Here is a 23,686-nt window from a genome sequence, read left to right as displayed (position 1 = left end):
GATTTCACTCAAATTTTCCATGTGAAATATCCGATGATTCTAAAGACAAATTGCTATCAAGATTCACGTGTGAAAAGGCCCAAAAAATATTGACAGTAAGAAATTGCGAGAATTAAGGAAGTTGTCTCACAATCGTGAAAGAAAGTAAGTGATGTATAGCAACCTAAGTTAAACAACAATGCGAGTAGTTTAAAATGCTGTCAAAATGTAATGAGTGAATATGAAGGAGTCTTTTCTTTTCATTTGGTGGATGTTCTTATGTCGTTTCAGGTGGCAGGAAGATACAAAATCGTGTTCATGTTGCACCGACCTTACTGGTTATGGGTATGACTTGCGCCAAAGTGAAAGGAAAGAACGCAATGAAAAGCAGTCACCTGGATTGATTACATTTTCATATTCCATTGAATTTCTCTTTCCAATCAGTATCATTGTGTTTGAGTTGTGCGAAATCTTGTACAATATGCCTAATATTAAATTATTTGTTTTATACACGATTGAAAGAAACGAATAGCAGTGGCCGCCGGGGCGTATGAGCTTAGCGATCGATCGTGCATGAGACTAATTTGTATGATAATTGCACTGATTATTTGTACGGTCAATCCTAAGACCTGCCACACAATCAATTCCAAAGCTTTATGGTTTTTTGGGGCCCAGGCTTGAAGACACGTGACCCTGTTTTAATGGAGAAACTTACATTAGGGGCCGTTAACAGAAAGCTTAGCGATTGATCGTGCATGGGACTAATTTCTACCATTGATCAATGATCAATCGTAAAGATCAATTTCTCGATATGTCGCTAAGTGTTATGTTAATGGGACCAGAAATGCACAAAACCTGAGGGGTTGTCACCGTGAACGTTTGAGCCAGTGTATGACGACGTATACGTAGAATGTCAAGATATTGTCTTTTGTAACTTCTATTAAAGGGATGGTCCGAGCTGAAAGTATTTATATCTTATTACATAAAGTAGAATTTGACAACTTATTATGTAAATATTGTTTATGATTCTATGATGTGTTCAATAAAACATACAAATATATACATATATAATTGCTTTACTTGCTTATTTTTCATTTCTATGTTACTTTCCCCTTTTTGAAATGTTCTTTCGCATTGGCATGATAATGTAAATATTGAAATATTGTATCTTAAGACATATACACATGTTTTGATTCGTGAACTATTCGTGAACTCGTCGTGAACTTGTCGTGAACTATGCGTAAACAAGTAAACAGTGCGGGAGCCTCCCAGTTCGTGCCCCAAAATGGCACGACTTGCCACGACAAAATCGTGGCCAAAAGTCGTGCAAGTGTCAGCCTGGTTTTAGCCTTCTTTGTTGTTCATTGCTATGAAGAGAGGATTCTAAAAGCTACTTCTGCGGAAGGTTTTGGCGGTTGGGGATCACGTCGTTCGCTGGTCGGCCGGGGTCAACAAGGGTCCTGCAAACCGGCTAGAAATAATATTCCGGATGATTAGCTTTTCTGAAAATTGTTGCTATCATATTAAGTTGAGGGGAAGAATATAGCGTGTATCGTTAACAGGGGCGCTGCCAAAAGAGGTCCTTGCTTGGGACTCGAACTCACCTCGTTTTATCTTCCGTCTTCTACAGTTCTGCTCTTTCCACAGCTGTGAACAATGCTGATTCAACATCTACTCAAACGAAGGGTATTTTACAATATATTTTCTATGTTCTTGAAACTTCTGGATCGCGGTGCAAAAAGCCCCCTCACGTCATCACACCACCGAGACATGGAATCAATATAATTATGTTGAAATTAAAATAAAAGTTTTTGTTTGTTTTATCTTCGCTTCCGTACTTTAACAGTTCCTTTTTAAATCAGAATAGGAAGACGAACCAGACAACCATGGCAAAATTTCCTTCAGCAAGAAATTCATCCACATTGTGCTACACTCAAACCCAGGTGAGGTACGTGGGTACCTGGCAGGAATTTATTCCTTGAAATGCCACTGTAAAAGACTGCGGGGCTAAAGCCAGGGTAATAATATCAGTCTTTTGGAAGCGCATAGGGACGTTTTGGCACAATACAAGAACTTCGTAATTATTATTATTATTAACAATAAAACAAGGAAAGTCAATTGAATTAAAGGGGAATCCAACCCAAATAAACACTTGTTTTGGGAAGAAAAAGGAAAACCAGACAATAAGTAGAGGTAAAAAAAAATCAGACGAGTTGATAGTGAAAGTTTGAAGAACTGCGTTAATATTACTAACTAAAGGAGAAAACCACAATATCCTGATAATTAAGCACATGGCATAGAGGAAAGTTATCCTTGACCTTGGTAATAATTTACAAACCCAGTTTCCAATTTTAGAGATCTCAATTTTAAAGCAGCCATTTATTTTTCATTGCTTGTCCGATTAATTTCAAACTTTTCACCATTCCGTTTTTTGTCTCACCTGCGAAGCAGAGTGAGACTATAGGCGCCGCTTTTCCGACGGCGGCGGCGGCGACGGCGGCGGCGGCGGCGTCAACATCAAATCTTAACCTGAGGTTAAGTTTTTGAAATGACATCATAACTTAGAAAGTATATGGACCTAGTTCATGAAACTTGGCCATAAGGTTAATCAAGTATTACTAAACATCCTATTAGAGTTTCATGTCACATGACCAAGGTCAAAGGTCATTTAGGGTCAATGAACTTAGACCATGTTGGAGGAATCAACATCGAAATCTTAACCTGAGGTTAAGTTTTTGAAATGTCATCATAACTTAGAAAATATATGGACCTAGTTCATGAAACTTGGCCATAAGGTTAATCAAGTATTACTGAACATCATATTAAAGTTTCATGTCACATGACCAAGGTCAAAGGTCATTTAGGGTCAATGAACTTAGACCATGTTGGAGGAATCAACATCGAAATCTTAACCTGAGGTTAAGTTTTTGAAATGTCATCATAACTTAGAAAATATATAAACCTAGTTCATGAAACTTGATCATAAGGTTAATCAAGTATCACTGAACATCCTGCATGAGTTTCACGTCACATGACCAAGGTCAAAGGTCATTTAGGGTCAATGAACTTTGGCCGAATTGGGGATATCTGTTGAATTCCCATCATAACTTTTAAAGTTTATGGATCTGATTCATGAAACTTGGACATAATAGTAATCAAGCATCACTGAATATTTTGTGCAAGTTTCAGGTCTCATGATTAAGGTCAAAGGTCATTTAGGGTCAATGAACTTTGGCCAAATCGGGGTATCTGTTGAATTACCATCATAACTTTGAAAGTTTATTAGTCTAGTTCATTAAACTTGGACATATGAGTAATCAAATATCACTGAACATCCTGTGCGCGTTTCAGGTCACATGACCAAGGTCAAAGGTCAATGAACTTTGGCCGAAGTGGGTGTATCAGTTGAATTACCATCAAAACTTTGAAAGTTTATGGATCTGATTCATGAAACTTGTACATAAGAGTAATCAAGTATCACTGAACATCCTGTGCGAGTTTCAGGTCACATGATCAAGGTCAAAGGTCATGTAAGGTCAATGAACTTTGGCCATGTTGGGGTTTTTTGTTGAATAACCATCATATCTCTGTAAGTTTATTGGTCTAGTTCATAAAAAGTGGACATAAGAGTAACCATGTATCACTGAACATCTTGTGCGAGTTAGAGTAGTATTCAAAGTCAGCACTGCTGCTATATTGAACCGCGTGATGCAGGTGAGACGGCCAGAGGCATTCCACTTGTCTTATTTCACCATTCTTTTTTTCTTAGTTTTTCTTATTTTTCACTTTTCCGACACAACATTTATGACCAATGTTGGATTCCCCTTTAAATTCATTTTTTCTTTATTTCATTTCAACCCAAACATAATACAAATAAAAGTACTAATGATAATATTAATAATAATAATATTATTATCATTATTATTATAGTTATAATAATAATCAATCCGTTAAAAATTAACGGATTGATATATTATTTTTTGTGGACCCTTGAAAAGGTAAATTTGAAATAAAATAATTGGACACTTAATATACCGTGTGTCTAAAAAAAAACCGTAACACTTTTGAAATGGTTGCCAAATTGAGCATATATTCTTTCATGAAAAAATGTCAATATTTATGGAAAGCTAAAGGACCAACCTTTCATATGAAATAAAAAAATGAAAAAAAAATCACGCTTCGATGAACAGGGTTCACTTAAGTTAGAGGTATGAAAATGGGCCTGCGCAGGATTATTCCTTCCAATTTTGGACAGGTATAGCATACAAAATAAATTTGATATGAGATATTCGTGATCGATGGATTAAGAGTTAAAGGATGTTTTGAATACCAGTCCTTTCTCTCTGTCATTTATCAATCCCCAAACACCACCCATGCCACACACACACACACCAACTTCCACTCCCATCTTAATGTATCATTGATCTGGTAGATGTGAACAGGATGAAGGAAGAATAGGAAAATGTTTAATTGAAATATTAAAAATCATAATCGACATGCAACCCACTCTCCTCCCCCACAACCTTTTCCCATCCCATCACCTACCCCTTGCCTTTTCTTTATCTGTTTTCTTCCGTAAATTTGGTGGATCATCAATCACATTTTATTCAGGTTTTATGAATGACCCAAACATGTAATAGCTAAGTACATCATTCATTATGCATTAATGGAAAAAAAATGATCCACCAAACTTTCAGAAGAAAAGTGATAAAAAGGAAGGAGTAGGTGAGAGGATAGGAAGAAGGTTGTATGCGTGTGTGTGTGTGTGTGTGGGAGGGGGAGGACAGTGGGTTGCGTAATGTTAATTATGATTTGGAATATTTCAATTTAGCCAATTCCCATTCATCCTTAATCCTGTTCACATCTACCAGATCAATGATACAATAAGATGGGAGTGGAAGTGTGTGTGCGTGTGTGTGGTGGTGTTTCGGGATTGATAAATAACAGAGAAAAAGGAATGGTATTCAAGGTATTCAAAATATCCTGTTGATCCATCGATCATGAATATCTCATATCGACCTTATTTTGTAAGCTACAAGTAACTTACCTGTCCAAAATTGGAAGGAAAAATCATGCGCAGGCACATTTTTATACCTCTAACTTAAGTGAACACTGTTCATCGAAGCATGATTTTTTTTCCAATTTTTCATATCATATGAAAGGTTGGTCCTTCAGCTTTCTATACATATCGACATTTCTTCATAAAATTACATATGCTCAATTTGGCACCCATTTCAAAAGTGTTACGTTTTTTTTTTTAGACACACGGTATTGTACATGCAAGTCAAATTCATAAGAAGCAGAACTTGGATAAGAGGCGAGGTTCTTAGTCTCTCTTTTTTGTGGGGGCGGCTTCTCATCAAGCTTAAATCGACATGGCTCCGACCACTTTTCATTAATATTTATGATTGCAACTTTGCCATTATGCAAATCTGTTTAAATCTGTTTGACGTACATGGCAATAAATACGATAACATGCAGTACAATCAACGAGTTGAATCAATTTCGTTATATTTTTTTTTTGAATTGCGAACAGAGCTTGTTTCGATATCCAAATGGATTACTATATCGAAATGGATTTTGCGAGTAATTCGTTGTACTTTTATCTGCATAAAACCTTCCCTATACTTGCATCAAGTAGGTCTACACTTCAAATTTCATATAAATTGTATAAATATTTTATAGTAAAACGTTATATAATTATTTTCCATGGAGAAACTACTTTTGGGGTAAAAAATAAAAAAATATAAACGATATTAACAGAGGTTTTAACAAAACATCCAGGGTGCTACAAAAGCACTTTCCCGATTGCCCGAGGCAAGTAAAAGTTAAAGTCGGGCAAGTGTTTTGAAGTAAAGACCTAAATTCTCACAGTAGAATTACCCAAATTAAGGCCGAGATATATCAACCCTACATTTGGTCATGGCGGGCAAGATAAAATTACTTTGGATTAGGAAATGCAATAACAACGTACTTCAGTTCATGTTAAAAGAGGGAAAAAAGGGTCAATGGTTTATAAAACTGCAATATTTTCTTTTGAAGAGGTAAAACTATGTTGTCAAGGATTTTTCTGGCAAGCGAAATAGATCTTCTGGCAAGCATAAATCAACTATTTAAAAATGTACTTGCCCGATAGGGCAAGTGGTTCTAAAAAAGTTATGTAGCTCCCTGCATCATGTGCATTATCCCTTCCTTTCCTGTCGCCCCTCCCGTAAAAAAAATATACTTACGTGTTTACTATTCTTAATCATTCAACCCTTCCACACGAACATTAGCACACACACATATAAGCTCACCCACCCCCACACATGGGCGGTATTCTGACCACTGTCTTTTCTCGATATTTTATCTTTTCTCTGAGATATCACAAATTGCGGCAAAATATCTTGACGAGCAAAAAGAATAACAAAAAATAAAACTGTATTTATGACAGTGTCATGTAGTTTGTGATTTACTGTCAAAATGAATTTCCGCAAAAAAATTGGTAACATTAGTCAAGGTTTGACACTCTCCTCCAGTCGCCGATCAAGAAATAAATGAATAAAGATATTTTTTTAGTCGTTTTGAGATATTGGAAAATTCATAACCAAAGAATAAAGAAAATAGGAAAATGGCAAAACGAAAATACTGGTATTAACCCCTTGCCTGTGATAAAAAGCCCTGTCCCAATCCACCTTAAAACAATACACGGGAGTGACCATCAACTCTCCGAAAAGGGGAGCCTTCATACTGACGAGATCGAGATTTAAAACAAAAACAAGAATAAGTCATAAAGGGAAGCACTGCAATTTTTGCGAAAAAATAATTGTTTATTTTTTAACAAAGCTGTTCCAATTTTTCCCTTAAAATCAACATAACGATCACCATTTTTATCCATAGTCTTTGCCACTCATGGCTTTTCATTAATGTCATAATCCCCCTTCAAATGACAATTAAGTCATCGGCCATCAACTTTTTTTTGGATTGGCTTGAATTCAAAATCCAAAGAAAGTAGAAAGGGCTGGATAAAAAAAACATCTTAGCAAAAAGATACACTTAACTTATCCCGTGCCAATTGCGTGGAATAGATGGACCAATATCATGACTCTTTTCTTAGGAATTTTCAGGATCTAAGGTTCAATTTGGAATATTCGATACCAAATCGTATGATTTGTTCCATTTTCCAAAAAATCTACCAAAACGGTTACATTTAAATTCATAGTTGTTAAGCGAATGATTACAATAATATAAGTTATCGAAAGAAAACCTCAAAGGAAGCAGTGTCCGTCAGTTCTAAATTCATATTTATGTCCCTTAATCCATAGAGAACCTTTTCATGCCAAATCAATTCTTTCTAATCTACTACTGCTACTGCTGCTGCTACTACTACTGCTACTACCATGACTACTACTACTACTACTACTACTACTACCACTACTACTATAATGCTACTACTTCTGCTGCTGCTACTACTTATACTACTACTTATACTACTACTACTACTACTACTACTACTACTACTACTACTACTATAATGCTACTACTTCTGCTGCTGCTATTACTTATACTTCTTCTTCTACTGCTGCTGCTGCTGCTGCTACTACTACTGCTGCTGCTACTACTAATGCTATGCTGCTGCTGCTACTACTGCTGCTGCTACTAATACACTACTACTGCTGCTGCTACACTACTACTACTACTGCTGCTGCTGCTGCTACTACTGCTGCTGCTGCTGCTACTACTGCTGCTACTGCTACTACTACTACTGCTGCTACTACTACTACTACTTATTATTATTATTTTTCTACTATCACTACTTTTACTATTTTGACGCTACTATTATCAACCGCTGATCCAAAATGTTGACCTCACATCTTCGAAATCTTAGATCCGCCTGTACTTCTGACAAATCTACTCAAATGGGTAATAGACCCCTATTACGGCTTTTTTTATACCGTTGATGATGAGGAGAGAGGTAAAGTTTCATCGATAATAAAAATTACTACTATATTCTTCTTCTTGTTATCATTATTATTATTCTCTTATTGTTCAATATTTGCATTGACTTTTACTTTCTTGTTGTTGTACTCCTAGGTACATAATTATAATGTCACTGTTAGATGTTTCTAGCATTCTGCTCTGTCATTACCTGTTGTGAACAAAGAATTATATATTACAAGAAGAGGCTTATAATGACTGTATGTATGTAACACCAGAAGACTTTTCAAATGAAAACACGAAATAGGAAAGGAGGAGGAGTTGCATTTGCCATTAGAAATGATGTAAGATACATCATGCGTAATGACATCTCAGTATTTAATTGTCATTGTGGAAGCCTTTTTATTGAAAATTTAAAACCAGGAAAGAATATTATTGTTGGTGTCTTCTATAGACCAAGTGATCAATCACATGCACATTTTCATATTTTGTCTACAGTTCATATATGAGAAAAACGAATTTATATTTCTTGGAGACTGATTGATTTCATGAAATTAGATGTACAGAGTTCTTGTAATGAGTTGCTTGAATTATTTTACTCATATTGCTTTTTTCCTTGTATTACAAAACCAACAAGAATAACTAACTCCACAGCTTCATTGGTTGGCAATTTATTTACAAATAGTATGTGCAATATCTTCACAGGAATACTAACCTGTTACATATCTGATCATTTGCCAATATTTGCCATGTTTGATTTTAAAGATATATATTAAGATGAACCTGTTACTTTATAAACATCAAATTAATGAAATCAATATTGACCGTTTCTTGAATGTTTTATCTTCAACTGATTTTGACAATATGCTTTGCAGATATCAGGAAGAGCCAAATTATATGTATAAACAATTTATGGAGTTTTTCTGAGACTTATAATAAATGTTTTCCTCTCAGAAGATTAGAAATAAAGAAAAATCATAAACCATGGTTTAACAAAAACTTGAACAGATGTGTTCTAAGAAAAATAATTTATATGAAAGGTATATTAAAAATCCTACATCACACAGAAAAGAATGTTATACTAAATTTTGAAATTCTTATACAAAACAAATACGTGATGCCAAAAGAGATTACTACTTTTCTAAGTTTCATAATAAAGGAAACATTAATAAAACATGGAAAACAATTAATGATTTTGGTGGAACCTGCAAGCAACACTTACTGAACCGCATCTTTCTTCTTCAAAAGAGAGCAGTTCGTATATGTCATAAACCCTTTCTAAGTCATAGCAGACCTCTTTTCCTAAAACTAAATATACTCCTAATTTCTTTACTACATTATCGGTTTTTATGTATTCTTATTACAACAACCTTTCCCTAATAATTTTGACAACATTTTTCAAACCAATAGAGATATACATAGATATAATACTAGAAATAAATACTAGAAATTCAGCTGATACTCGTGCAATATATGGTCATTTTTCTTTCTCAAACAATATATATTTTATGTAGGGGTCCCATTATTTGGAATAAGCTCCCTCAAAATATTAAGCAGTGCAAAACCCTTCAAAGCTATAAAAGACATTAAAAAATACATTTAATGCAGAAAGTCTAATAGTAATACTGATATAGATATTGTATACAAGTCATGTTTGTTCTGTATTTCCTTACTGCATTTGTTTTTTAATTGCGTTGTATTGTGTTAATTTAAGGATCACTAATTTATAAGTTCCTTGTAACTTTTGAGTGATCCTTCCACTATTCTTAAATATACTGATTTGTGTTATAATGTATTTTATTGAAATATTCATACACTGTACACCGTGATTTGTATGTTTTTTTGAAGATTTTTTTGTGGTAAATTAAGTTTCAATTTCAATTCAATTATTACAATTATTATTATCATTATCATCTTCATTATTAGTATTACAATTATTATTATTATATTGTACTCTTTTTTTCGTTAAAATCGCACTGATATTTTTTTCAATTAATAGGCAAAAAATTATAAAGATCGTAAAATGTTCGAAATTGATAAACGGGGAGCAGAAGCACGTGTTAGACGACCTTGAACTATTCATTATTCGAAGAAGCAAGTGCTTTTATCAATCCAATTACAAATAGAAGAGTCTGTTATTTTCAGAACTGTGCATGCAGGATGAACAATAAACAATGAACAAATTTTATAAATATACACTTAACAGACCTTTAGAGCTAGAATACGTGGGAGATGCAGATGAATTAAGGATTTTTTTGGTCCGCAGCGTATGTGAAGAATTCAAGTGCACAGTAAATGTATTGAAAATGCCCGCCAAAATTGAGAAAGGACAGCTTGGAGGTCTTTGGCGAAAACCCGCCAAAATTGAGAAAGAACAGCTTGGAGGTCTTTGGCGAAAACCCGACAAAATTGAGAAAGAACAGCTTGGAGGTCTTTGGCGAAAACCCGCCAAAATTGAGAAAGAACAGCTTGGAGGTCTTTGGTAAAAACCCGGCAAAATTGAGAAAGAACAGCTTGGAGGTCTTTGGCGAAAACCCGGCAAAATTGAGAAAGAACAGCTTGGAGGTCTTTGGCGAAAACCCGCCAAAATTGAGAAAGAACAGCTTGGAGGTCTTTGGCGAAAACCCGCCAAAATTAAGAAAGAACAACCTGGAGGTCTTTGGCGAAAACCCGCCAAAATTGAGAAAGAACAGCTTGGAGGTCTTTGGCGAAAACCCGACAAAATTGAGAAAGAACAACTTGGAGGTCTTTGGTGAAAACCCGCCAAAATTGAGAAAGAACAGCTTGGAGGTCTTTGGCGAAAACCCGCCAAAAATTAGAAAGAACAGCTTGGGGGTTTGTGGCGAAAACCGCCAAAATTGAGAAAGAACAGCTTGGAGGTCTTTGGCGAAATACAGCCAAAATTGAGAAAGAACAACTTAGAGGTCTTTGGTGAAAACCCGGCAAAATTGAGAAAGAACAGCTTGGAGGTCTTTGGCGAAAACCCGACAAAATTGAGAAAGAACAGCTTGGAGGTCTTTGGCGAAAACCCGCCAAAATTGAGAAAGAACAGCTTGGAGGTCTTTGGCGAAAACCCGGCAAAATTGAGAAAGAACAGCTTGGAGGTCTTTGGCGAAAACCCGCCAAAATTGAGAAAGAACAGCTTGGAGGTCTTTGGCGAAAACCCGACAAAATTGAGAAAGAACAACTTGGAGGTCTTTGGTGAAAACCCGGCAAAATTGAGAAAGAACAGCTTGGAGGTCTTTGGCGAAAACCCGCCAAAATTGAGAAAGAACAGCTTGGAGGTCTTTGGTGAAAACCCGGCAAAATCGAGAAAGAACAGCTTGGAGGTCTTTGGTGAAAACCCGGCAAAATTGAGAAAGAATAGCTTGGAGGTCTTTGGTGAAAACCCGACAAAATTGAGAAAGAATAGCTTGGAGGTCTTTGGCGAAAACTGGTGAACCGTACCAGCAGTTTCGGAGCTGTCGAAAAATTTCACACATGCCATCATTCTGTCCAGAGTCCAGGACGCAGATACTGCCCTTTTGATCCACCAAATTTCGACAAAGACTTCTTGGCTGTCCTTTGTCGTGACGGGCGTTTGATTGACAATATCTTTTTTATGTTCTTGAATATATTGAGAACAGTGGCGTATCTTACGGGATGATTCCATATTCGCGGGGCTCTCGATTGTGTAAAGAACCTTACACAAAACTGGTAGGGTACTTGACACCATCGAGAACCTCATAGGTTGTATAAAGGAGTTTAAAGTGTTCTTCGTAGAACCCCAATAGGTTGTATAAAGGGGCCTATAGTGTAAGTTCCTCGTAGAAACAAACTCCGTCCCGAAGGACTGTTTAGAATCCTTTCTGCTTCTTTGAAGAATATTCAAAGATTCCAATACAGGGCAAAGAAAGTTTTTAATCAGAACATATTTGTGCATTCACACCACCCTCTTCTCGTTTTCCCTCTCTCTCCCTCTCTCTCTCACCACTTCCTCTCTTAAATTACCCATTTTTCTCTTTCCTCGTTATATCAGGTATTGAAATATCAGACATGTAAAAGTATAAAACCTTAACAAATCTCAAAGAATAAATTATAGTATAATACGTAAATAAGGTAAAATGACACAACACTCGTATAAACACAGCATACAATAAAACATTATAAAAGAAAAAATATATTAGATATACAAAAACAAAATGAGGGCAGACGAATAATTATCCACAAGAAAAGTGTCTAAGGCCCTTTTTTGTTATTACAGACTGCTGGAAAAGCTTAAGGGATTTTCATGCATTAATACTCTTTTGCGCGGGGAGTGAAATAAAATCGTCGGCCTTATGCCAAAAGGGCCTTAACTGCTTTTGGCTATTCCGAGATAATGGCGTTTATAAAGGTTTTGGCCTCTCTAATAATCAAAAGTTTGTGGTCGTTTTTTTGCTTTTGAAGCCAATTTCGATAACGTGTTAAGTTATTAAGTTTTACATGAAATGTGTTAAATTTATTATAAAATATTCAGAACCCCTAAAATCGGGTTAAGGCCCTTTTGGCATAAGGCCGACGAAATGTAGGTTGCTACTCGTTGTAAACTATAAAATATAAGTATTAACTATAAAATCATGAAATATTTAGATTCACAACATTAACGATGCAATCGCGATAATGCAAAATAGGGGCGGCGGAATCGGAGGGAGTTGGACTTGCACTTGCCCCCTAAAAAATTCCCCGTATAAAAGAAAAATGCCCCTTTTTTCAAAATGAATTGTGCCCCTTTTCAAAATGACATACTTTGTTTGAAGTAAAACATGATACATTTTAAGTTAGAAAGTCACATTTTTTTGCATGCGCTTCTCGCTCAATTCAATTGTTGTTTAGTAAGGTAGTCATCCTGTTCATGTTATAAAAAATTGTTTAGAACGTACAATTTTCGGGTTGGAATATCACTTTTTGTCTCGCCCACCAGAGGTGAAGGCGAGACTTAGGGATCCAAATGTCGCCTGTCTAATCTAATGACACATAACTCCACAACCGTAAGTCACTTTTCAACCAAACTTGGATGTTAGATGGACTGGGGGACCTTCATGTTATGCTGCAGTCGGAGGTCACATGGTAAGGTCAAAGATCATTTTCAGGTCAACGTTAAAGTTTACATGCAAGACTCTCTTATGACACCTAATTCCGCAACCGTAAGTCACTTTTCAACCAAACTTGGATGGTAGATGGACTTGGGGAACCTGCATGTTAGGCTGCAGTCGGAGGTCACATGGTAAGGTCAAAGGTCGTTTTCAGGTCAACATTAAAGTTTACACGCAAGACTCTCTTATGACACCTGTATGCTATTGTGTTGTAAGGTCACATGGTATGGTCAAAGGTCATTTTGAAGTCAACATTAAACTTTACATGCAAGGCTCTTATGACAAGTGTTATTCCATCCCAGCCATTTCTCAATGAAGTTTTGATACAATTCTGTTGCGTCCCATCGCAAATCACGATATTTCTGGTTATTTTCATAGGTGGTTAAGACAAAAAATTGTTTTGCCTTGTCTTTTTTTTTGGGGGGGGGGGCTCGCGTTTCGAACTCGCAACAATTATTGTTTACTAAGGTACTCATTCTGTTACTGGTTACAACAAATGCTTAGAATGTCCTGAGTTTTTAAGTTGGAATATCACAAATTTTTAGCTCGCGCTCGCATTATTCGATTGGTGAAATATGTATCCTACTCATGAGTCACTAAATGCAGTCCTTAACAGGTTAGATTTCTGGTCAGTATGTTAAAAATTTCAGTTCACGATTAGCACTTGCAACATCTCGCAAGAATCCCATTTTAACCGTTATGAGCGCCATAATTGTCCAAAAAGAGAGTTTTACCACTTCAGATTTGATTTTTTCCCAAACCGCTCACTCGCTACGTTTGCTCACAAAAGAGTCTCAGAGTCTAAAGAAATTCTAATTAAGTTTTCAAAAATGATACAAAATTTGATTATCCAACAGAAATTGTATTCCAGTCTGACACCCCCCCCCCTCCAAAATGAGAGAGAAGAAAAATAATCGGCTTTGTATTTTAAAGTTGATAATATTCTTGTTGTTTTTACATGTCATGAATCACCATAGTAGGCAGAATGTTCACACAGTCAAGCTTCAGACCGTAATTTCCGTTAAATATAATTAATACTGCTTTTTATTAACTTTCGGTGTTAATAAAGTCTTAGATCGTAAAACTTGCTCTCGATTTTCTCCAATCGTGATGGAACATACCCGCTTTGGATAGATTTGAAACTTCTCTTTGTTCCGAGAGAGAGAGAGAAAATGAGGATTATTGTAAAAGCTATATAATATGCGACGGGTTAAAAAGATACAGGTCTGGTGGGAAAGAGGAAAAGGAGAGAAAAGAGAGAGGGGGTACCGTAAAAAAATAAGGGAAATAAATAAAAGTAAAAGGAACGAAAATGCAAAGCGAGACAAGGAGAGACGGACAGACCTGCAGAGGGAAAGTGGAGACAGACAAAAAAGGAAGATAAACGAGGCAAAAGCAATTTTGTGTATCGCCCACTTATGAAAATATCCAGAAAATGATTTGCGAGGGCACGCAAGAGAAATATATCGAAAAATTCATTGTGAAATCACTGGGATGGAACACTTGTCATAAGAGCCTTGCACGTAAACTTTAATGTTGATCTGAAAATGACCTTTCACCTTACCATGTGACCTCTGACTGCAGCATAACATGCACGTCCTTCAAGTCTATCTAACATCCAAGTTTGGTTGAAAAGCGACTTACGGTTGTGGAGTTCAGAGTCTTGCATGCAAACTTTAACGTTGACCTGAAAATGACTTTTGACCTTATCATGTGACCTCCGACTGCAGCATAACATGCAGGTCCCCCAAGTCCATCTACCATCCAAGTTTGGTTGAAAAGCTACATACGGTTGCGGAGTTAGGTGTCATAAGAGAGTCTTGCATGTAAATTTAATGTTGACCTGAAAATGACCTTTGACCTTACCATATGACCTCAGACTGCAGCAGGGGCGTAGATAGCGGGGGGGATGGGGGGGGGATGCATCCCCCAGAATTTTAGGTGGGGGGGATGGTGTGTACAATCATCCCCCCCAGGTTTCTGTGGGGGAAGAAGCAAAACTATACAGTAATAAAGCAATGAATGCTAGTTAAAATCAATCAATAATAATAGCAGTAATAATCATAACGTACAGCAATGACAAACATGATCAAAATTGGACTTTTATTCAGAGTCAATCATCTTATATGCATTTACAACTTGCAAGTTTTAAGTAATAACAACTGTCTTGCGTCGTCATATACATTTAAGGATCGTTATTCAGAGTTTCACCAAGTGCATTTCCTTATAATAATTATGTATTTGCAAAGGAGATAAGTTCAAAATATTTCATTACAGATTTAAGAAAGTGTCGCTTAATCACTCCCTTTCAGAGCAATTGCTTTCATAACACATTAACACTGTTCAAACGAATTAATAAGAAATTACCTTTACACATACACTGACCCTTTTCCCTGCTGGCCATGTCCTCAACCCCTACTTTGCAAAGGAAAGGTGAAAATTTTCAGTCTCTAAGGAGCGAATTAGTAAATGAATGATTTTGGAATGAAACTGCAAATTTTGGATGGCCTCAGTGATATCCGAGGTTTTTTTCACTCAATATTCACTCTTTCATATATTCACTCCTTAAAGAGTGAACTATTTCACTAATTTTTTCAGAGTACTTTGCGCTTTTCAAAGAAGGTAGAATCATCCAATATATAGACATGCCATAATTCACGAAGGCAGATTGAATCAATCTATGGATAAGATTAATTTATGGTCTAAGATCACAGAACAAGCCTAACTCGACCCTCAGCGTGTTCATTGTCGGACCTTTGACAAAAAACATAATCATCTCGCGCATTTACGCGATAAAAATTATCTATACAGTTTACTTCCGACAACCCGGTGAGGTTTATTTCATTTCCATACTTAATTCAATCAAGCCTTTGTAATCATGGTAATTTTAAACAGAGTGTGCTTATCATTTTAGTGTCCGCATATCTGCACGTGGATAAGAAATATAATGTTGAGTTTTTTTTATTTTACCCCTATTACTATAATTGTAATTGATATTTTTTTAGTTATTTGGCTGTTTATTTGTTTATTCCTTTAGTTGTTGATTCATTCGTTTGATCATTAACAATATCGCTACTTTTAAAAGAGTATACTACTATACTAGTAAAATAAGGAATACTAGTTATTCTAGATCATGTTTAGCAGGACTGTCATGACCAGTGGCGGCACCAGGATTTTCAAAGTGGGGGGGGGGGGCAAATGGGGGGCAAAAGAAAATATTGGGGGGGCAAGGGCAGTCAAAAATTTTTTTTGCATGTGTGGAAAAATCGAGCGCGAAGCGCGAGTTTTAGTGGCCCCAATAAACATTTTTTTGTTACACTTGATATAAACAGAAATTTTTGTAAAATCAGGTAATGCTTAATGGAGCAAAGTTATTGATCAAAACTAGATCATGAACTGAACATTTACATATATGTAATCTTAAGGCGTAGACCTATTCTACTTTTACATTTTTGTATCACATCAGAAAAAATGCATGATCGCATTGTAAAAGACTTCAATATTTAATTTCTGTTCTCTTTTTCATATCTTATTTTTTTCATACATAGGCCTAATAATTTTCTTCCGAAAGTTTTTAATACACAGGGTAAAGTTTATTTTCAAATATACTATAGTTGGGTGTCTTGTTATGAGAATATAGCCCAATAGGCTTTTTACACAGGATTTTCTTAACCCCGGACTATCGCTAACCCCGTACTATCCTTAACCCCGTACTATTTATTTTCCTTTTCACACATGCCAAATTGTTTTTGCTAACCCAGGATAAGGAATGCTTGCTTTTTACACACGAAACTCGCTAACCCCGGACTATTGGTAGCTCATGAATATTCACGAGCGCACTGAGGGGTCATTCGGGTCATATCCAAAATCGCTGACTTCTGGCGCGCGCTTTTTTTTTCATCGCCGTGATCACTGTTCATGAATATTCATTATACTTACCTCTGATTGGACAACAGGGCCGGCTCTGTTGCGGGGCATGAATGGGAGCGCTTAGCCCACTGTCGTTTTACACATGCGATCTTAAAGTAGAAATATATTGAAAATCGTAAAAATGGAGAATCATATATCACAATAAAGGAGAAAATAAGGAGAACACGATGGTGTACATCATTTATCATGGAGACGGATGAAACTCAGTTAATTGATAGTTTGAAGTTCTCTCTCTGAATGCTTCAAACACGCAGAATTACGTCCGCGAAATTGGGGATTTTTTATGACGTCACTGTCTGTACGAGAGGCGTGATTGGCTCTCCCACATGAAGCTCCACTTGCATGCAAAACCTGTTGCAAGGGTAGATTTTCTCCACATTGTCACTGAATATTTCGATCCCGAAATGATCGAAAGAAAACCCAGAATTTTATCTAGATTTGGATTTTCAAATTGATGATTTTGAGATGAAGAGAATGATGATGAAGTGAAACAACACAGTGACGTAGTTGGAGGTAAATTGGGGGAATTACGCCGATGATGATGATGAAAATTCAACTTGCAACACAATCACAAGTCATGTACATGCCGATTCGCTACCAATTCATGCTGCTGGAAGTGCTAGCTACACCGCGCGGGCCAAATTGAATTCATGCTGAACATGAATAACCACATCCAAACAATCATAAGAAGGAAAATGATATAACTGTACTTACAAACAAGTGAATAATCCGAACCTGAAGGCAAATCAACTCAACGAATAGTAGCAGACGATATGGCAAATGCACTGACGATAAACTTCGTGTGGCTGGATAGATTGTCACTCGTTCTGTTAGATGTAACTTTTATCTCATTAATTTGACAAAATTACGAAACTCGTGGAATTATTTATCTATGTAAAAATAAAGTAACATCTCTTATTATTTTTTGAATTACGATAAAACCTGTTTTGAAGGAAAACGTTGAGGTAAATTAAAATTAGATGTAAAAGATCATCCCGTAATGCGTAGCATTATGTGATCGTAAACAAACCATCACAACAATTACACATGCCGTATTGTTTGCTCGCCTTGGCTGAGACTGAGAGAATAGATCTATGCACGTGTTGCACAGCTCTCAATCAGCAAGGAAGGAATACGTGCATGTTTGCGATGGTTTGTTTGCAATGACATACAAGCTACGCATGTTGGGGGGTGATCTTTTACATGTAATTTTAGTTTACCTCAACGTTTTCCTTCAAAACAGGTTTTATCGTAATACAAAAAATAATAAGAGATGTTACTATATTTTTATATATATAAATAATTCCCCGAGTTTCGTAATTTTGTCAAATTAATGAGTTACAAATTACATCTAACAGAACGAGTGACAATCTATCCCAGCCACATGAAGTTTATCGTCGGTGCATATCGTCTGCTGCTATTCGTTGAGTTGATTTGCTTTCAGGTTCGAATTATTCACTTGTTTGTAAGTACAGTTATATCATTATTTTCCTTCTTATGATAGACTCTGTCTGGATGTGGTTATTCATTTTCATGGATTTAATTTGGCCCGCGCGGTGTACGTATAGCTACCACTTGTGGCAGCAGCTGCATGAGTTGGTAGCGAATCGGCATGTACATGACTTGTGATCGTCAGGCAAGTTGAATTTTCATCATAATCACCGGCATTGTTCCCCCATTATTTACCTCCAACTACCTCACTGTGTTGTTCACTTCATCATCATTCTCTTCATCTTTAAAATCATCAATTTGAGATGAAATTCTGGGTTTTCTTTCATTTCATGATAGAAGTATTCAGTGACAGTGTGGAGAAAACGTACCCACGCAACAGGTTTTGCATGCAAGTGGAGCTTCACGTGGGAGAGCCAATCACGCCTCTCGTACAGACAGTGACGTCATCAAATTCCAGTCAATTCAGAGACCGATGCGAGGCATATTTCGGAGGGGCATTTTAGCGTTTTTTAATCGGCGATTTTCACCTTTTTGTATTATTTTCGGATTTTTTGAATGACCCACTGATGATCCCCACATCATTACCTTTCCATTGATATATAATAAGACCACATTCATAATCAATATATTTCTCCTTTAACCCCGTACTATTGCTCTTAGCACCGCAATTGGTGGGATAACCCTGCTTTTTTGCAGGGCCAAATAATCCCGTACTATAGGTGGGGTTAGCCCACTTTGCAAAAACGCTGTGTAAAACGAAAGTGGGCTAAGCTTAACCCCGTACTATAGGTGGGGCTAAATTGCCATTTAGCCCCACCAATAGTACGGGGTTAAGGAAATTTTAGCCTGTCTAAAAAGGGTATAATAGATACAGACATTCCCCTCGTGGAAAGGTCGAAAATTTCAGAGGGGGGCCTGTTGCACCCACAAATGTAATAACGCCCACAAATGTAATAACGCCCACAAATGTAATAACACTTTACCCACAAATGTAATAACGCCCACAAATGTAATAACACTTTACCCACAAATGTAATAATTTTTGATCGCCCACAAATGTAATAATGACTTTACCCACAAATGTAATAAATTTGAAGGGATTTTTGGCGAATCCGTTCTAAACTAAAATCCCTTAGTAATGCGTTTTTATAGCACAAAAGTGCAAAGTCTTTTTTTCAGACCGGGTTAATAAAACAAAGTACAAGTCCAAAGTCTTTTTTCCAGACCCGGTTGTTTCAAAAATTATAATATAAATCCAAAGTCTTTTTTCCAGACCCGGTTGTTTAAAAAAAATATAATAAAAGTCCAAAGTCTTTTTTTTCCAGACTCGGTTGTTTCAAAAATTGTGATATAAGTCCAAAGTCTTTTTTCCAGACCCGGTTGTTTCAAAAATTATAATATAAATCCAAAGTCTTTTTTCCAGACCCGGTTGTTTCAAGAATTTTAATAAGTCCAAAGTCTTTTTCCAGACCCAGTTATTTCAAAATTTATAATATAAGTCCAAACTAAGATACGATAATGATATTCCTGTGGAAAATTGGGAATCGAGCTTAGTCTTTTCTCCAGACCCAGTTAATTAAAACTGGTGGAATTAATGTCTTTGTTGTTGTTTCAACTTATACGGTGTATATTGTGAATATATGCACTAAGAGTAAATTGAGAATCAAGCGTAGTCTTTTCTCCAGACCCGGTTACCTGTTATTGAAACATTATGAATAACAGTTTAAAAACAGTATAAAGACCCCATAATCTTAGTAATGCTGGATATAGCGTAGTCTTTCAGCCCGACTATTTTTTTCTTTAAAAAAACGCTAATAGTAAGAATTCAAAAAAAATCAATGACCAAACAAACCTTCAACCTAAGAACCTGTTTTAAAAGAGGTTTAGAGTGTCTTTATTCCAGACATAAAACAGTTACCAAAAAATCTTCTAGTATAAAAAATCAATAAAACTCAACCCCCAACAACGAATCTAAGAACCAACAATCCTCAAAATTAAGACCATGTATGTAGAAAAGCACATGTTTAGAGCGTTGTCTTTATTCCAGACCCGGTGATTTAAAAATGATTTAAACAATCTTAAAAACAAAAGACTCATATTCTTAGTCTTGTGGAATAACACGAGTATTATGCTTAGTCTTTCGTCTGGACCCGGTTATTTAAAAGATAAAGAAATATTGAAAAAAATGACAGCTGAAACCAATCTTCAAAATTAAACCCACTTAAAATGCTTGGGCTTAGAGTGTTGTCTTTACCCCTCACCGACGTATATTATAATTTTTGAAACGACCGGGTCTGAAAAAAGACTTTGGACTTGCATTATAATTTTTGAATTAACCGGGTCTGGAAAAAAGACTTTGGACGTATATTATAATTTTGAAAAACCGGGTCTGGAAAAAGACTTTGGACGTATATTATAATTTTGAAAAACCGGGTCTGGAAAAGGACTTGGACTTGTACTGTAATATTTCATTAACCGGGTCTGGAAAAAAGACTTTGAACTTTTGTGCTATATGAACGCATTACTATAGGATATTAGTTTAGAACGAATTCGCCAAAAATCACTTCAAATTTATTACATTTGTGGGTAAAGTCATTATAAAATTTGTGGATAAAGTGCATTATTACATTTGTGGGTAAAGTGTTATTACATTTGTGGGCGATCAAAAATTATTACATTTGTGGGTAAAGTGTTATTACATTTGTGGGCGTTATTACATTTGTGGGTAAAGTGTTATTACATTTGTGGGCGTTATTACATTTGTGGGCGATTATTACATTTGTGGGTGTAACAAGGGGACAGAACACCCATCGCAGATTGCACATCTTTACATAGCCTATTTACTTTTTCACTAAAAACCATGACGGTGACAAATTATGAACGAAGAGTTCAAGCATTCTTATTTGTTAATGAAGCAAATCGATGAGTTTAATCCAAATTTTACATGAGTAGATGCATATGTATTTCAAGGAAGGGGGCAGACTTTGAGTATTTGTCCTCCACGCCCCCCCCCCAAAGAATAAACATTGCTGACGACAGAATACACGCCATGTACTGTAGTTTAACACTTACATTAGCTTGTGTATCACACATTGAAATGTCTGCCTTAATGCAAGATATAACAAGCGATATAAACTTATTACAAACTAATAGTGTGCGAGGAAGCCAACAGCGACTAAGTGAGAAAATTTTCAAGTTTTGAAGAGCAGAAAATGGTATTTTAGAGCACTTCACAGCTGAGCTTGAATATGTAGTACGACAGCATCTACTTATTTACAAATTACTGTATAATTTTCTTTTAAGTCCTCAAAATTTCTGGGGGGGCAACTGGGGGGGCAAAGCTTCTGAGTGGGGGGGCAAATGCCCCCCATGCCCCCCCTTGGTGCCGCCACTGGTCATGACCAAGATGATAACTAAACATCCGACAAATGACATTTCTCTTATGATCATCTTTACTCATTGTCATTAATCAAACAAAAGATTACTGCCATGAAAAATGTGCAAGGAAGTTTGTTTATTACTGGATGCCCTGTTTATTGCTGAAAGCAAAGTGATTAAAAGGGTCAGCTGGGAGCAACTGTTATTCTAGTCATATTTGACTATTTTCTAGTCATATTTTACTAGAAAAGAGTTATTTCTGACTAGAATATATGTTAGAAATGTGAATATCAGTGATTGCCATATCAGTTGCTCCCAGCTGACTACTGGTCTAGTCAATTTGACTGATTTGTTTTAAGAGTGTATATATATATATATATATATATATATATATATATATATATATATATATATATATATATATATGACCCAGCTAGGGATCATCCCCCCCAGGTCTAAGGACCTGTCTACGCCACTGGACTGCAGCATAACATGCAGGTCCCCCAAGTTCGGTTGAAAAGCGACTTACGGTTGTGGAGTTATGTGTCATTACAGGTTTGTGACGGACGGACGACATTTGGATCCCTTAATAAGTCTCGCCTTCACCTCTGGTGGGCGAGACAAAAAGGACAAAATGCAAAAGAGAGATAAAGATGAGTGGAGTTAGAGATAGATGGTTTATTTGATATAAATCATATATCATGGCGGCCATGCCGAATTGTGATGCATTTACATATAAATTGAAGTTAATCAATACATTAAAAATGTCTAATAGGACGATTAAAATGTTAATTCATTAAAAATTGCAGAGGTAACTATAATCATTGATGCATTAATAATTGCAATGGGATAATTGTGAACTAGCATAAATTGGATTGAAACTGAATTAAAGTGATACAGGCAGACAAACAAAGAAGAAGGGACGGAAATGCAAAGAGGAAAAAGAAAAAGAGGGGTGGGAATGGGAGACAAAGAAAAGAAGGAAATGCAAAGAGGAAAGGGGCGATTCCATGCTAGAAAAATCAGCCATTCTCACAACATTTTTCACCCTACTGTCGAAACGAACGATTTGCTTTGTGGTAATATTAAAGTACTACTGGGTAGACATGCAAAACCTGATAACCAACATTATGTCGTCCATAGGTGAATTCTTAGAGCTTGAAATGTTCCGTGTCGTACGGGACATTTCTGCGGCAATAGTAAAAAAATTTTTGGTTGGTTATTAGTTTTCACATGACTACCCACTATAGCTTTATCACTGACAAAAAAGAATATTTCATTGCTCAAGCATTCGGCTAGGAATCTAGAAATTGTTGTCAAACTGTCCCGTACGACACGTATGGAATCGCCCAAAGGGAGAGAGGGTCGGGGATGGTACAAAGAAAGAAAAGAAGGCACGATAATAAAATATTTTCTGCTTTCAGGAGTGGGTTTGAAATAATTTGTATGTTGATATGCTGAATGTACAATGAAAACAATTTTTTTTCCAGAAAATTACATTTCATTGACTTTATAAAATCACGATATATGGGAAGCTGCTCACACATGACGTCACAAATACAAAAATTGACATTTTTTTATAACTTTTTAAATGTTTGATGGATTTTCCTCAAACCTTCACGAATATGTTGTATATTTTTTCAGCCATTTTTACAATGAAATTTTTTTTTCGGGGTGAACTTCCCCTTTAAAACTCAAAGTACTAAATGAAACACGACCAAAGCAATCCAAATCACACAAAACTTTATTAACATGATCGTAAACACAAGTATATACATCCCCCGTTATTTTTTTATACACCAGTGTTAGAATTGCACCCATCTGTTTGGAATAATATAACAATATCAAAAATAACTTCTTTTATACATCAAGAGCAAGCGTACCTAAGGGGGGGGGGCAGACTGCCCCCTCCCCGA

At 36.2% G+C, this 23,686-nt stretch overlaps 1 protein-coding gene across 1 annotated transcript; it reads left to right on the top strand.

Moving 5' to 3' along the window:
• Positions 1-10,202: 10,202 nt before the first annotated feature.
• LOC121427285 (LWamide neuropeptides-like) lies at positions 10,203-11,101 on the top strand. The gene is made up of 3 exons (XM_041623622.1): positions 10,203-10,371; positions 10,405-10,641; positions 10,854-11,101. The coding sequence occupies exons 1-3, from the start codon at positions 10,203-10,205 to the stop codon at positions 11,099-11,101; spliced, it is 654 nt and encodes a 217-aa protein (XP_041479556.1).
• The last annotated feature ends 12,585 nt before the right edge of the window (positions 11,102-23,686 follow it).

This window comes from Lytechinus variegatus, chromosome 14, assembly GCF_018143015.1.
Source record: "Lytechinus variegatus isolate NC3 chromosome 14, Lvar_3.0, whole genome shotgun sequence".
Lineage (NCBI taxonomy): Eukaryota > Metazoa > Echinodermata > Echinoidea > Temnopleuroida > Toxopneustidae > Lytechinus > Lytechinus variegatus.
This window is presented reverse-complemented; position numbering and strand designations above follow the sequence as displayed.